Genomic DNA, 13,606 nt, shown 5'->3' on the forward strand with positions numbered 1-13,606 from the left:
TCACTCCGAACTGCAGGGTCAGCCAAAGTGACCCAAGGAGCCAGGAAAAAAGTAAGGACAGAGAGGCAATAATTAACTGTTTTCATTCTGTAGGAGCCCAGGCACACGCAGGCTCTTTTTGGTCCCATTTGAAATCTTGGGGCTTTCCAGGAATATAGTTGAGTGAGTTCATGGTCGTGTCTGCTGCTTCCGCAGGGTCACTTGGCTGGTACCTTTCTCTCCAGCTAGGGAGTGCACATGGAGCTGCCAGCGCGGGCTAGGTGTCCCGTATCCTGCTCTGGGTGGCTTCAGAAAGCAGGCGCACGTGGGCAGCAAATAGGACTAGCCGGTGGGCGAGTAGTGCTTTCTACACGCCCCTGAGATTTTCAGTTCAGCAAGGCCTAGGTGCGTTGGCTGCCCAAGAATCAGGAGCCAGATGCTGGGTTCCAGTAGGAACGGAAGGGGCCACCAATCCCGAGGCGGGTGGGCGCTCTGGCTCTCCTCTCTACTGCGCCGCACTCCGCTCTCCCCACCCCAGGAGGCGCTGTTTGTCAAACTTGGTCACCTCCGCAGGAGGCGCCTACGCGTTTTTCACTCAGAAAATTCTTCTGTACCCGGGGTCGGGATTCAGGAGCCTTAACTGAGGCAAAATAAATATCGTGGGAAGAGGCGGCATAGAAAACCAGAGCCTACGATCCCTGAGTTTTCGCGGTTTTCTCATGAACCTCCCCAAGCTTCCTGCCCTTTAAAGCAGGGTAGAGGTGCGGGTTGGTGCGACGCCTGTGCCAAGTACTAGGTTCTCAGTTATTTGTCTTCAAGGGCACGGGGATGCCCAGCTTGGCCTTGGTTCCTGTTGCCAAAGGCCCACTGACTTGCATTTCCTCTTGGAGAGAGGTGAAAGCATATTCTCTGGGCCCAGAAAGAACCAAACCTGGGCCAGCTTCCCTTGCTGCTCAGTTAAACAGGTTGCACTTGCCCACGTGCGGTGCCCTTACATTTCTTCTGCTCACCAGCTGAAGTGACCCTGTGGCATAAGGTAGAACTTCAGCCTCGGCCGGGGGCCTGAGATGGCCAGACAATTCCGCTCGTTCAAAGTGCGAGAAATCTTAGTGCTCCTCTCCCAACCTTTCTGGACTCCAACCCCTGGACGCAGAACCAACCCTGCTCTCCCTTTTGGAGTTCCTTGCAAAACCCCTGCCTGTGATGAGCTCCTGATCCCCAGGCTGGAGGCCCAGCGATCCCGGGGCACGGAGGAGAGGAGGGTGGGCAGCTCCTGAAACTCAGCCCTGGTGGTATGGACACAGAAATCGCAGGGCTTTATCTCATTGCCTCTCACCCCTTCAAAATACCGAAGGCTCCTGTGACGGATGTAACTAGGTAACCTGGGCCTGTGGCCCTGTGCCCCTTGAAGGCGCAGCTCCCACTGGAGCTTGTGTACCCACTGATACTTCACGGACGTCTGTTTCCAAGAATTTCTGGCTTGGGCTTCTCAGTGCTGGAAATGGAGTTTATTACTTTTGGAAGGATGGTTGTGGGGTTGGCTGTCGAGCAAGAAAGGACACATATAGGGTGCCCTGGACATCGGATCTGTGCTGCCTCTGTGGCACCTGGTGCTCTGTATTCCTAGTACCTGGGATACAATTCGGTGAAAAATTCAAGGGGGTGGATCAGAGGCCAGAAACAGGCCACCCCCCCTTTCCAGGCCCTGCTCCACACCGAAGTGGGGGCAGGGAATGGAGGAGTATGGGGAAGTGTCTTCCTGGCCCATACTGTTGGGGGGGGCGTGGAGGGGGCGGGCAGGGAGAAGAACCTAGTAGTATGCTTTGGCCAGGACACATAGCACCATGTGAATCTGGAGGCAGGTCCTGGGAGGTTGGACCCTTCTCCAGATTTCAGGTGATGCCCACAAACAGCGACTGAAGAGTTGCCTCTCAGGCGGGACCCGGAATCGGGCTCCGGGGGCGGCGAGCGCTGTCTCTTTAAGGTCACTGCCTGCTCCGGCACGACGTAGGGAGGACAGCTGGGCACTGGCCATCTGACTGACTCCGGCTTGACATCTGGGAGCCCACTGGTGTGTGGCACGCGAAGCGCTTGATGCTGCTATTTAAATGCAAATGTGAGGGGGCTCATTGAAGCCTCTCCCCGTAAATCCGCACAAAAGGAATACTTCCCACCCTCCAAGGAGGCGGCGGCGGCGGCAGCTCTAGGGCCACCCGTGCAAATCGCGTTGGGCGCGGGGCCCGGAGTGATCGCCGCCGCTGTCGCGGCCCGCAGGGCCCACGGTAAAGGTTGGGTCCTTCCCAATCAGGTCCCTGGACGCCCATCTGACCCGTAGGAGCGGTCTGGGAGAATGGTTAGGTCACTGGCCAGAGCGTGTCCGCGCAACTTCCAAAGTACTAGCCAGCTCTTCCGTACTCCCCTTTTGGATTCTGGCTGCCTGGTTGTCCAGGAACAGTGAGGGGTGGAGCGGGCTCCTGGGGGAGGTGCTCCCAGCCTCTTGGAAGACTCTAGGGATTTTGATCGGCAGCCCCTCCCCCACCCTCTGGCCTAGGTGCTCTGTCCCTCGCTGTCTATCAAATCGAAAATCTGAGGGTGGCATGGGGTGGGGGCTGCCCACCCAGACTCCTCTGCAGCAGGCTAGGGTGGAGACCCTTACTGGACGGCTAGACCTTGTGCTTACAGCTCAGAGCCAGCCGTAGAGTGACAAAAAAGATAAAGTTGGTGAATGATAAAGACCGTATTTTCCACGCTTTGGGTGCGCGACCAGATGATGTAGAAAATGAGCTGAAATGGATTCAGCCTCCGAGCCTGTTGTGAGACAGCTGATTCCCCCATTTCGGGCCAGATGGCTGCCGAACACAGATTTGCATTCATTTTCGCTTAATATCGTCCAAAATAGCGGGGCAGCTGCATTTGTTGTCAAAAAGGTTTAAAACCCCCTTTCTTTCTGGGGCAGGATCGTTACCTTATGTGATGGGCTTATGGAACTTTTTCTCCCCCTCTTTAGTCAACAGTATCAGATTTAGAAGGATTTGTTTTTAAACCTTCTAATTTGGTAATCAGATTTAAATCGCCTTGGCGCGTGTAATCTGAATTAAAGATACTGTAAATGATTTTAAGCATGACACTTGCCTTAGCGCAAGGACGGGCACCTACAGCTCAGACTGGACATTTTAGGAAGTGTGCTACAAAGCAAGCATTGTATCCCTTTCCCAACTTCATCTCTGACTAAAAAGGCATTTAGCATATTCTGTCATTGACGCTGGCCCTGTCGCTCACCCAGTGTGAGCTCCCAGGCTTTGGAACACACAGAGACAAAGCATCTCTCAACCTCACCCTCCACCCATGGCCAACTTTATTCTGTGTTGTCTTTCCAGGAGGAAAGTGTTGCTTCTTGCATGGGGTCTGCTGTAAGTGGAAAATGCTGGGCTTATTAGGAATACAGAAATTTTCTTTTAATTTATCGTGAGGAGTTTCCATACACTTTGATTTAAGGTTATTAACATTCTATAGACAGTGGCATTTTTAATATGTGGCGATCGCTTCTAAAGACTAATCTCATTACCCTCAAATAGTCATAAAATATGATTTTATTATACTTACGTATTTAATTAGACGGCCGGCCCCGTAATGGATTTTGAGATGGGACTGGCGCAACAGCTTTGATAATTCACTTATCTTTGGCAATAGTCATTAACCCCCAACACCAGCAAAATAGATTGCTTTCCAGCACATCTTTTCTCTCACCCCTTCCAAGTAGCGTGTGAGGGGGGGTCCCCAGATAACGTAAATCGGACTTCGATTTTCCCGATTAATTAAAATATTAACGCACACACACCACCAATTCACAAAAAAAGAACTACTCCAGGCCCGGCGGGAAGAGGCTGCCCTGCGACACTTGTGCCCAGAAACCTTTTCTTTTTCTTCTTCTTTTAAAACCAGAAGGGTCTTATTTCTCGTGGCAGGAAAGAGCCTGGGACATCTCCAAGTCCCTTGGGCCTCTGTCCGGCGTCGCACAGATCTCCTTTGGGCGGGCCGAGCGCCTGGGAACCGAATCCGGGCCTCCCGAGCTGGGCCTCCGGGTCCACGCGCTACCGGCTCCCAGCTGCCCTCCCGGTTCCTCGAAACCAGGTCGGGAAGCCGCAGGGCGCGCGCTCACCCAGGTTGGGCGGCGCAGAGGGCAGGGTCCCTGGCGCCCGCAGTGTCTGCTCTGCTTTTCAGGCGTTTGGAGCTGGGGAGACCTGGCCACCGCAAGGACCTTGTAACAGACTGGACACCAGCTCCGGGTCGCCGGAGAGGCTGAGCGCTCTTTCCGTCGGCCCAGAGAGGGCCCAGCCTTCTTTGTCACTGCCGCACCCAAGAACAGGCCAGGGACCCGAAACTCCTGTGGCCACCGGAGGGAGAGGGGCCATCTGGAGGAACCTGTCTCTGACGTGGACCTCAGCCACGCACTCAGCAGTCTTTGCCGGGGTAGAAAGCATGGGACACCCAGCGGGGCTCAGATGTGGGTACACCAGCCTTTCAGCAGCCTTAGGTCTGCCTAGAAATCAGACTAAGCTGCGCCTCTTGCCCTGGTGGCGGCAGGGTGTGTGCAGCCCTAGGTGGGGGACTAGGGACCCTCTTCTCCCAGCTCCTTGTTGTCCCTCCCTCCCCTGGAATCTCCTCCCGCGCGCCCTTCCAGCCTCCTTCTGCTGTTCTCTTTGGGACATCCCAGAGCCAGTGTTGCCCTGGTATTTATTACATGCGTGTGGGCGACTTGGGGCGCTCCTCCTCCGACCCACGGTGTTTTGACTGTGTGGCAGGTCTTGTGGGCAGGTATAACGGGCCAAGCAGCACTTATGCACTGGCTGCTCTCGCTTCTTTGCGAGATTTATTTGGGAGGGTGGTAACTTCCTCGGCCGCGGCTGGGCTCGTGGAGCCGTGGCGCGTGGCCGGGGGCGGTGGTGACGCTCGGTGGCGCTCGGCGGCGGCGGGGCTCGCGGGGCTCGCGGGGCTCAGGGCCGGCTCGCGGCGCCGTCAGGCAGTCAGTCGGCGAGCGCGGCGGCGGCGGCGGAGGGCGCGGCGAGGGGCGGCCGCTCCCCATATGGCGCAGGCGCCGCCCCCGACGTCACCCTCTGACAGCGCCGCTCCCGGGGCTTCGAGTTTTGGCTCCCGGAAAGGGTCCATTCCTCGGGGAGAGGGCTGAGTTTTGTGCGCCTCCGCCCTGCGCGCGCGCCGCTCCAGGCCCCGCCGCGCCCCTGCCTGCGCCCGGGACTGCGCCGCGGCACTCACTGCTCCGTTTATTTGTCTTTGGAGCAGGCGGGCCGCGCCAGAAGCGGGCGATCCCGCAGTGTCCTGCAGCCGCGGACGCCGCCTGGCTAGGATGACACCACGTTGAGCGCGCCTGCAAACAACAACAACAACAAGCGCCGCCGCGGCCACCGTGTCCACCGCGCCCTGCTCCTCCGAAGCGCCGCGCCGCCGCCGGTGCAGTCCGCCCGCGTCCCCGGCCGTCCGCAGCGCCCGGCCGCCGGTGTATGCCGCGCCTGCCCGACGGGCTGAAGCCGGCGGCGGGCCGCACCGCAGGCGCCGAGCAGGGCCAGGGCGGCCAGGGCAGCCTCCCGCCGCCGAGCCCCGAGCGCCGCCGACCGCGGACGCGCTTTCGGCCGGGAGTCGCGGCCGCCGCCAGCAGTGTTCATGTTTGGGATTCAGGAGAATATTCCGCGCGGGGGGACGACCATGAAGGAGGAGCCGCTGGGCAGCGGCATGAACCCGGTGCGCTCGTGGATGCACACGGCAGGCGTGGTGGACGCCAACACGGCCGCCCAGAGGTACGTACCGGCCGCCCCCGCGCGCCTTGGCCCCGGCCCGGTCCGGCCCCCTCCTCCAGCCAGCGCCGCGCTGCTCACCGGGCCGCTGTCCCTTTCCTCCTGCAGCGGCGTGGGGCTGGCGCGGGCGCACTTCGAGAAGCAGCCTCCTTCCAACCTCCGGAAATCCAATTTCTTCCACTTCGTGCTGGCGCTCTACGACAGGCAGGGGCAGCCGGTGGAGATCGAAAGGACCGCTTTTGTGGACTTTGTGGAGAAAGAGAAAGTAAGTGTACATTGGCGATCGCACCCTCCCTCTCCAGGAGTAGGGGGCAGTCGGTGCCCGCGCATGGGGTCCGAGTGCCCCCCTCGGCGGCGGGAGCGCTCCGCCGGGCGACCCCGCCGCCACGTGCGGTCGCACAGGCCCGGCCAAGGGCCGAGCAACTTCTCTGTGCCCTCCGACTCACTGGGGGCGAGGGGAACGCTGGGCTTGCGGCAGGAAAAGTGACATCACTGCGTAGCTGCGAGCCAGAAATCCTGCCTGCAGCGTGTGAGGCCGAGGGGCCTCGGTCCTGGAGGGGGACGGAGCGCGGTGACCGCGCCAGAGGCGGCTACGCTAAATGCAATTATTTATCGTTGCTTTCAGGAGCCGAATAACGAGAAAACCAACAACGGCATTCACTACAAGCTGCAGCTACTGTACAGCAATGGTGAGTACCGCTGCCTACTGACTGCCCTTTCGCCCTGAGCGCTGGCTCTCCCTTCCCTCGATGGTTCCAGGACATAAAGATTTTGAGATTAAAATGACATGGGTGTAAACACGAAATCTTCTCATGGCATAGAAGGAAAACAAAACATAAACGATCGATAAGTCGATGGCACTTCACATGATTAACCGGTGGGGCTTGAAGTAGAAAGTAAAAGGAAGATCGATAAGGGCTCCTGCAGAACATCACTTTTAAGTGACTTTTTTCAGTTTTGCAAATTAATGTTAATTATTGGGATGGGGGTAGCTCCATAAGCCGAGCATAACTTACTTCCTGTGCACGGTTTAGAAAGGAAAGGACCCTCGAGAGCGCTGGGAAGGAGTTCACACTCTGTTTCTATAGGTGCATTCTCTCTTCGAAAAATAAATGACCATATGGGCCCAGAGCTGCACTCTGGCCTGCTCTCTGCTAGGCGGACTTCTTAAACCTTCAAATGAGGACGAAAGAGTCCCGAGACTTAATTAAGAAAAGAAAACAGTGAGAGGCGACTGGGGCTTTCTGTCTCCATCCCAGTATTGTAGGGATTGCCTTAAAGTGGTCCCAGGCACTGGCTTGCCCAGGCCTGGGCGTCCTTCCTGAGGTTCAGGCTAAAGGCTTGTTGAGAATTTGTCTGTTTTTTCGCCCCCACAGGCGTCAGGACAGAGCAAGATCTGTATGTCCGCCTCATAGATTCAATGACCAAACAGGTGAGAAAGTTTCCGCCTCTCTACTCCTTGTATTTTCCTTTCTGCTGAGCTGGGGTTGTCCTGGGGCCGAGAGAGCAGACTGACAAATGGATCTCCTGTATTTGTTTTTCATTTCGCTTCCCTGACATGCTAATGAGAATTCCATATTTATTGGAATAAATGGAGCGGTTGCTACAAGAGTTTATGCTGTCATTAAAACAGGACATATATGCTTTATTAAATGACTTGCGATTGGGATCAAACTCTGTCTTAATTAATTATGGTAATTAATAGTTGACAGAAAAATTCCAAGACCCCCTTGTTTGCTTTTAAACGTTCCTTTCTCTGCTTGAGATCTTTTCATGGGTTCCGACCCCTCCCCTCATCAAGGACAACTAACTGTTCCAAAGCTCATCAAGTTAGGCTCCCTTAGTTATTTTTCCCTCCTCCCTCCTAGTGTCGTGGTCTAGTAACTGGAGCCGTGTATTTGGATTTAAAAGTTAAATGTGCTGGGGTGAAAAGTCACCTTGTTCCTCTCTAGTCCATCTTCACCTCTCAGCCCCCCATCTCCATAATTCAAAGTCTGAGCTCCAGGGGTCACTCAAACCCATCCAGTGCTCTGCTCTCGCTCTCACCCTCTGTCATACCTTGTAAATAACATAATTACAAGCAGTTCCTTATTAAATTATTTAACCTGTCTTGGTCAACTTTTCGGATGATAACTATTGGCTATCAGCAATGTGATTAACTGCAGAAAAGGCGCCTCATTGCGTTTTTGAGGGTGTCCAGTCTCTGGCTGCTTATGTTGTCCTGGGTGACGTGTTACTGTTTTAAGGACACTGCTCCCACTTTCTTAAAATGGATTGTTGAGTGTATGCATACAGAATTCCTAAATGAAACGCACCCCGCACCGATTGCTTTGGGATGGGGAATATACTTGGAAGCTGCAGGGTCACCCTTGAAATGAAAGTAATCTCTTCGTTTTCGATGCTAACTTTCGGTATTGTGAACCAAGTGCGAAAAGAGCTTCCTGCAGTTGGCACACATGCCTCCCATTCTCTGAGCACAATTTGCACATTTTATTTCTCTTTGAAAAAGTTTGCCCTCACCTAGGCAGCCAGAGCATGAGCTTTTAATGTTTGCAGCCGCAGAGCTGTGTGGTTTTCTGCTGGAGCAAAGATCTGGCAGGTAAACGTGTTTTTCTGACACAGACTGTGGTGTGCCCTTTTGCCAGCCTTGCACCGATTCACAGAAGCTCTGGAACTCGGCTGCTGTTCGTCAGGCGGCTTTTATTTCCTTTGTATGTCGGGCAGAAGGTTTTGAGAATCGCCATAGTCTAATTAGGAGGTTTTTTGCAGGCGCTGCTAAGTTTCTGAGCCTCACGTACTGGAGGAGCAGGAGGCTTCGTTTAAAGTACACTTTTATTGTTCATTTAGCCTAGTACCTTTGCAGTCTACGCGGTGCAGAAAATAAAGGCATTTAATCTCCTCACTGACGGGGATGGAGGGGGGGAGAGAAGTAAAGAAATAGCCCAGTAACTGATCAAAGAGTCAATGGCGCTGAACCGACAGTTTATGGATTTCTGTTTGTGCTACAAAATAAAAAATAAATCAAATATAAATACGGGGATCATCGGAGGACAAGCCATTCTTTCAGAAGTACTGGTGTCGCCCAGGCCGCTAGCCCAGCAGCCCCAGGCGGCTCGTTGGCCTGTGGTGACTCCCACCATTTCTGTGGTTCCGAGCGGGCCGAGCTCCAGGCCGCGGACCGAGGCTTGCGGAGACTCTTCCCAGGAAGCTAGTCCCGGGACGCCTGGCAGAAAGGGCTTTGTCCCCTAGAAGTGCAGGAAAGTGCCGGAGGAGGTTGGAAGTTATTTCCAGAGAATTTCCAGGGGGTGTGGGGAGGCGGGAACTGCGGAGTGGGCAGCCCTCCCCTTGGAGGAATTTTCTGCCCGGAACCTGCGGCTGGCGGCCCCCGCCTCCCGCCCCTCCCCCAGTGGCCTTTTCTCCTCTTCTTTGGGCGAGGCGGGCGGCGGCGAGGGCGGCCGAGCCGGGGCTCCCGGCGGCGGAGCCGGGCTGGGCGCCGGCGTGAGCGCACCTAGGGCTTCGCACCATCTGGCGGAGCCTCTGCTCAAAACCCACCCGAGCGTGCGCGCAGACACTGCCTTTTTACCCGAGAAAAAAAATCATTGTTAGCACTTTGAAAATAAACACCAGATTGGCCATTAGCACTTTTCTTTCCAAATATCATCGGGCGAGAAGCACGTGGCCGCGCGAGCAGGGGCGCCCCCCGGGCCCGGGCCCTCCCGCAGGCCGTCAGCTCCCTGGCGTGGCGCGAGCACGTGCCTCCGCCGTGCACGGCTTCCTGCTGCCCAGGGACGCCGAGCCACGCAGCCCAAGTCGCGGACCTCGACTCAGGCTCCGGGGGGGAGGGGAGGGGTGTGCGGCGGGCAGGGCGCAAGGTTGGCGGCTGGGGAGCCCGGCCTGGGCAGCGCCTCGTGGCGCAAGCAGGGCTGCCCCTGCGCCCGGCGTCCTCCGCGGGCGTCTGTAGTGCAGCGCACTCTGATCGACTTCTTCCGACAGAGCGATCGGGCCTTCGTATAAGACAATGGCCAGAGGACGCCGCCAGGTTGCGGTGGCCCAGGCGCCAGGAACCGACTGTGAGGCTGCGCGCCCTCGCCCGCTGTGCCCGAGTCTCGGCAGGCCCTGCTTCGTCCTCCCCGCAGCCCTCCAAGGCTCAGGCCCGGCGTGCGCCCGTGGGAAGAGCTAGGAAGGCGGGCAGTGCGAGGCATCCCCGCGACTGAGGTGGCCGGGTGGGAGGGTGACCGGGTGTGCCTGTCGCCTCCCCTGGGGGGCTGGACACCTGCCACCCCGGGAGGCTTGCGGCGCCTGAGGCGGTGTGGCGCCCAAACGGTAGGCGTTGTGTTACCCCTGTCTTTGCTGTCCCCCACGCAGGCCATCGTGTATGAAGGCCAGGACAAAAATCCGGAGATGTGCCGCGTGCTGCTGACCCATGAGATCATGTGCAGGTGAGCCCCAGGGAGGAGGGCAGCCTTGGCGCCAGCCAGCCAAGGGGCCGCGGGCCGCGCTCGCAGGCGCCGGCCACACCGCCCAACTGCGGGAGAGAGGGCGTCCTTTGAAACCTAGTAGGCCGGGGGAGGCCCCAGGCGGGCCCAGAGCAGCGTCCGGCTTCATTTCCCCATCAGTGATGATGGTCAGTACAACCCGCTGCTCAGCAGAGTGGATTAATATGTTGACCGTGTCGTGGCAATATAGTTTAAAAAAAAAAAGAAAGGAAGAAAAAAAGAAAAGAGAAAAAGAAAGAAAACAGACCAGGGGATGCATCTGTCCTCGCGCAGGAGTCAGAGTTCACTGGGACTCATTTGACTACTTCCTTCTCCGACACTCGCATCCTGAGACGTACAATTGTCTGTTATTGATAAAAAAAAAAAAAGGAAAGCCTTTTGTACTTATTACAGAGCTCGTGTATGTGAGAATTGGATTGTGATTCTGTCAGTTAACCTCTTCCCTAGAGCAGCGATGCATCGTTCATATTGTTGTTAGATAGCGTGCCGTTACTTGAGATCTCTGTCAGAAGAGCAATTTCCCACCTGTTTTTTTTCTAACTACCACAAGAGTTTCGCCCCTACATGGCGAATAAAAACGCATCATTGACTTTGTATGTGTGGCATGTGAAATATAGTTGCAAGGAATAATAAGGAAAGGTTGTGCAGGCTTGCAGCCTACAGTAGCAGGCCCCATACTCTGAGGGGCATACTCTCCTCGGCTATGGTGCCTGTTGCCTGAATGCCACTTCTGAGCAGAGGTATTGTTACAGCACCAATATACAAAAGCTGACTTTTTCTCATATCAGGTAATAAATATAAATTACAACCAATAAAGTGGAATTTCTTTATTATCCACTTCTGCATGTACAGCAATTAACATAGAAAGCGCACAGATGTGATTTAAGCTCTAAGTGGAAGACTGTAGACTTTCTTTAATCACTTTAGCTGTCAGCTTTAAAAGGCTTTATATACTTTGCCTACCATATGGTGTTAATTTAGCTAATTTAGACATGTAACCATTATACAAGTATGCTTTTTTAAAATGCGAGAAGCATAACATTTTTGTTTCGTTTCTGCTTTAATTAAAGTTTCAATAACAGAGTTAAGGTAGGCTTAGAGGAGCGACAATAGAAGTTTGTGATAGATTGATGCACGCCTTTGTGCTTATAATTAATAAAGGCCCCCAAAGAAATATTGGTTAGAGGTGGCATCTTGCATCTTTTCCAGAAATAACAGCTTGACAATTGGAGGTAAACAAAGGCTGAGACTGTGAAAAGTTATTCCCCAGCCTCCAGCCTTTTCTCCCCAGCTCATTGCAAAGACAAACACCAACAGCATGTTTTCTGCATTTTAGCGTTATAATTTGTAGAGGAGCTCTGGCTACCCTGCTAGCCATAATAGACGTGTTTAACTCTGGCCCTTCTGGCAGAAAGTTACAACATAAGTTTAACGGAAGATCATGTGAGCTCGCCCACTAGGTTGAAATTTGTCAAGCTGCCTAAGTAGGAAAAAAACTATTTTTTTTGACTCCTACTGCTTCATTGTCAGACTTTGAAAAAAAATTATTAAGTTGGACAGAGAAAGCTGAGCTGAATACTGAAACCCTTGTTTACAATTGCCCCATAGCCGGTGCTGTGACAAGAAGAGTTGTGGCAATAGGAACGAGACACCCTCAGACCCTGTAATCATTGACAGGTAAGGATGACTTCTTTATTTTCAAAACAAAACGGTAGCAACAAGCAAAGACTCTCTTGCTTGCTTGGTTTCCAGTGGCTCCTTAGCTTTGAGGCTGGTGTTGGGCTCCTCTTGTGCACTGCACCATTTGTCCGCGTGTATTATCATGCACAGGTGGGTTGACGTGGAAACCCGGTGGCTCGCTCTGTGGGGATTCAGTAATTGCTTGCGAGTTGTCAAGGGAAGCAGTTTCATCTGCCACTGCTCTCACTGTGAGGAGCACTTTATGCCTAGAGAGTCTCTGGCTTTAAACCCAGAGATATGTCATAAAATGCTTTCTGCTAATTTGTTAACAAGTATTTCATTTTTTGCATTATTATCATTATTTATTTTTTTTTTTTTTACCTCGGATGGTCGTTGAAGTTGAAGCTTGGGTGGTGGTGCTCTTGCAATCATCGCCCAGTGGTAGAATGAATTTAATCTGCTCTCAATTAGTTGCAAAATGTCTCCTAATTTTTTTCCAATTGTGGCTGTCGTTTTATGTCAAGTAGCAAATATGTAACTAACAAACCAAAGTTGTTATAATTGAAACTAATTACACATGCTGGTTACATTTCCAACATTAATTTCCATAACTAGATTAGCTATATGCATTCTTTAGGTTTGCTTGTTCCTCATCTTGCCATTTATCATGTTCCTTGGGCAACGTGGCATCCTTTTAAGATACCAATCATTAGTCCTAATGGTGCTAATGTGCACTTGGCATTGCCTTAGTGGAAACAACAAAAACACTGCCACCTTCCCCTCCTGACTCACCCAGGCTATTCTGAGAAGGAGAGAAGATTTCTTTCTTTCCCAACAATGGGGAGCAGCAAGGGGCCCAGTGTGTGATTGACTGCAGATTTTGAAATTGGTACCCAAATCGAATAAATGTTAGACGTGTATATATGACACCAGTTTTGTGAGGCAGACGTTTAGACTGTTTTGAAGAGGGGTTGAGTTTCAGCAGCTTTCATTACAAAGTTATCTTTTGATCATGAACTTTGCTGTCCAGGGTCTGAAAAATTAAACCCGGAAAACCCCACGAGTTAAGCCTAAAGAAGTCTGAAGCACCGGTGGGGGCACTGCTAATGTTTAACTAGCTGGGATAGCTGTTTGCTTAGCGGAGAATGCTCGGTATCTGACAGAAGGGACAGCTCTCTTATTAGTAATCAAATAGGGCTGACCAGTTGTGGCCGTCACTCAGGCAGTTTGAGAACAAGTTCCACACTTTATGAAGCTGGGGCTACAGAAATCAATGTAATTGTATTTGTTTCGGTGTTGTGGCCATGGAAGTCATACAGCTCTGGGTTGTCGTCCTGTGGTAGAACTCATTTTATTTTATTTTATTATTACTTTGGATGGGCTAGAAGTGTACTAAAGCAGCCATTGGAAACTTGTCTGAGAGGAAGATGCTTGAGAAGCAGCTACATTTAGGCGTTTCATCTCTCCAGTGATATTTGGAGATTTTTAAAAATGTGGTTTGCTTCAAAAGTCATGGCTTAAAAATTATGCCATGATTGAGAGGCCATGTTGGTTTGACTCACGTTTAGACACCGAGGCACTTTGGATTTCTTCAGTCTTCAATCACATATTGAACACTGATAGTGACTAACACCCAAGACTCGG

The 13,606-nt window shown here is 53.2% G+C and overlaps 1 protein-coding gene across 10 annotated transcripts in view; it reads left to right on the forward strand.

The window, feature by feature from the left end:
- The first annotated feature begins 5,640 nt into the window (after positions 1 to 5,640).
- Ebf3 (EBF transcription factor 3) overlaps positions 5,641 to 13,606 on the forward strand; it is a 117,536-nt gene continuing 109,570 nt past the window's right edge. For 8 of the 10 annotated variants that reach the window (XM_032892379.1, XM_032892380.1, XM_032892382.1 and 5 more), the window contains exons 1-6: positions 5,656 to 5,789; positions 5,895 to 6,051; positions 6,412 to 6,475; positions 7,163 to 7,218; positions 10,152 to 10,225; positions 11,891 to 11,959. In XM_032892379.1, the coding sequence (XP_032748270.1) occupies positions 5,656 to 5,789; positions 5,895 to 6,051; positions 6,412 to 6,475; positions 7,163 to 7,218; positions 10,152 to 10,225; positions 11,891 to 11,959 (554 nt within the window). Of the gene's footprint in view, positions 5,790 to 5,894; positions 6,052 to 6,411; positions 6,476 to 7,162; positions 7,219 to 10,151; positions 10,226 to 11,890; positions 11,960 to 13,606 lie in introns of all 10 variants that reach the window. The other 2 variants (XM_032892388.1, XM_032892384.1) reach the window with 2 other exon arrangements.

Source organism: Rattus rattus, chromosome 2 (assembly GCF_011064425.1).
Source record: "Rattus rattus isolate New Zealand chromosome 2, Rrattus_CSIRO_v1, whole genome shotgun sequence".
Taxonomy (NCBI): Eukaryota; Metazoa; Chordata; class Mammalia; order Rodentia; family Muridae; genus Rattus; species Rattus rattus.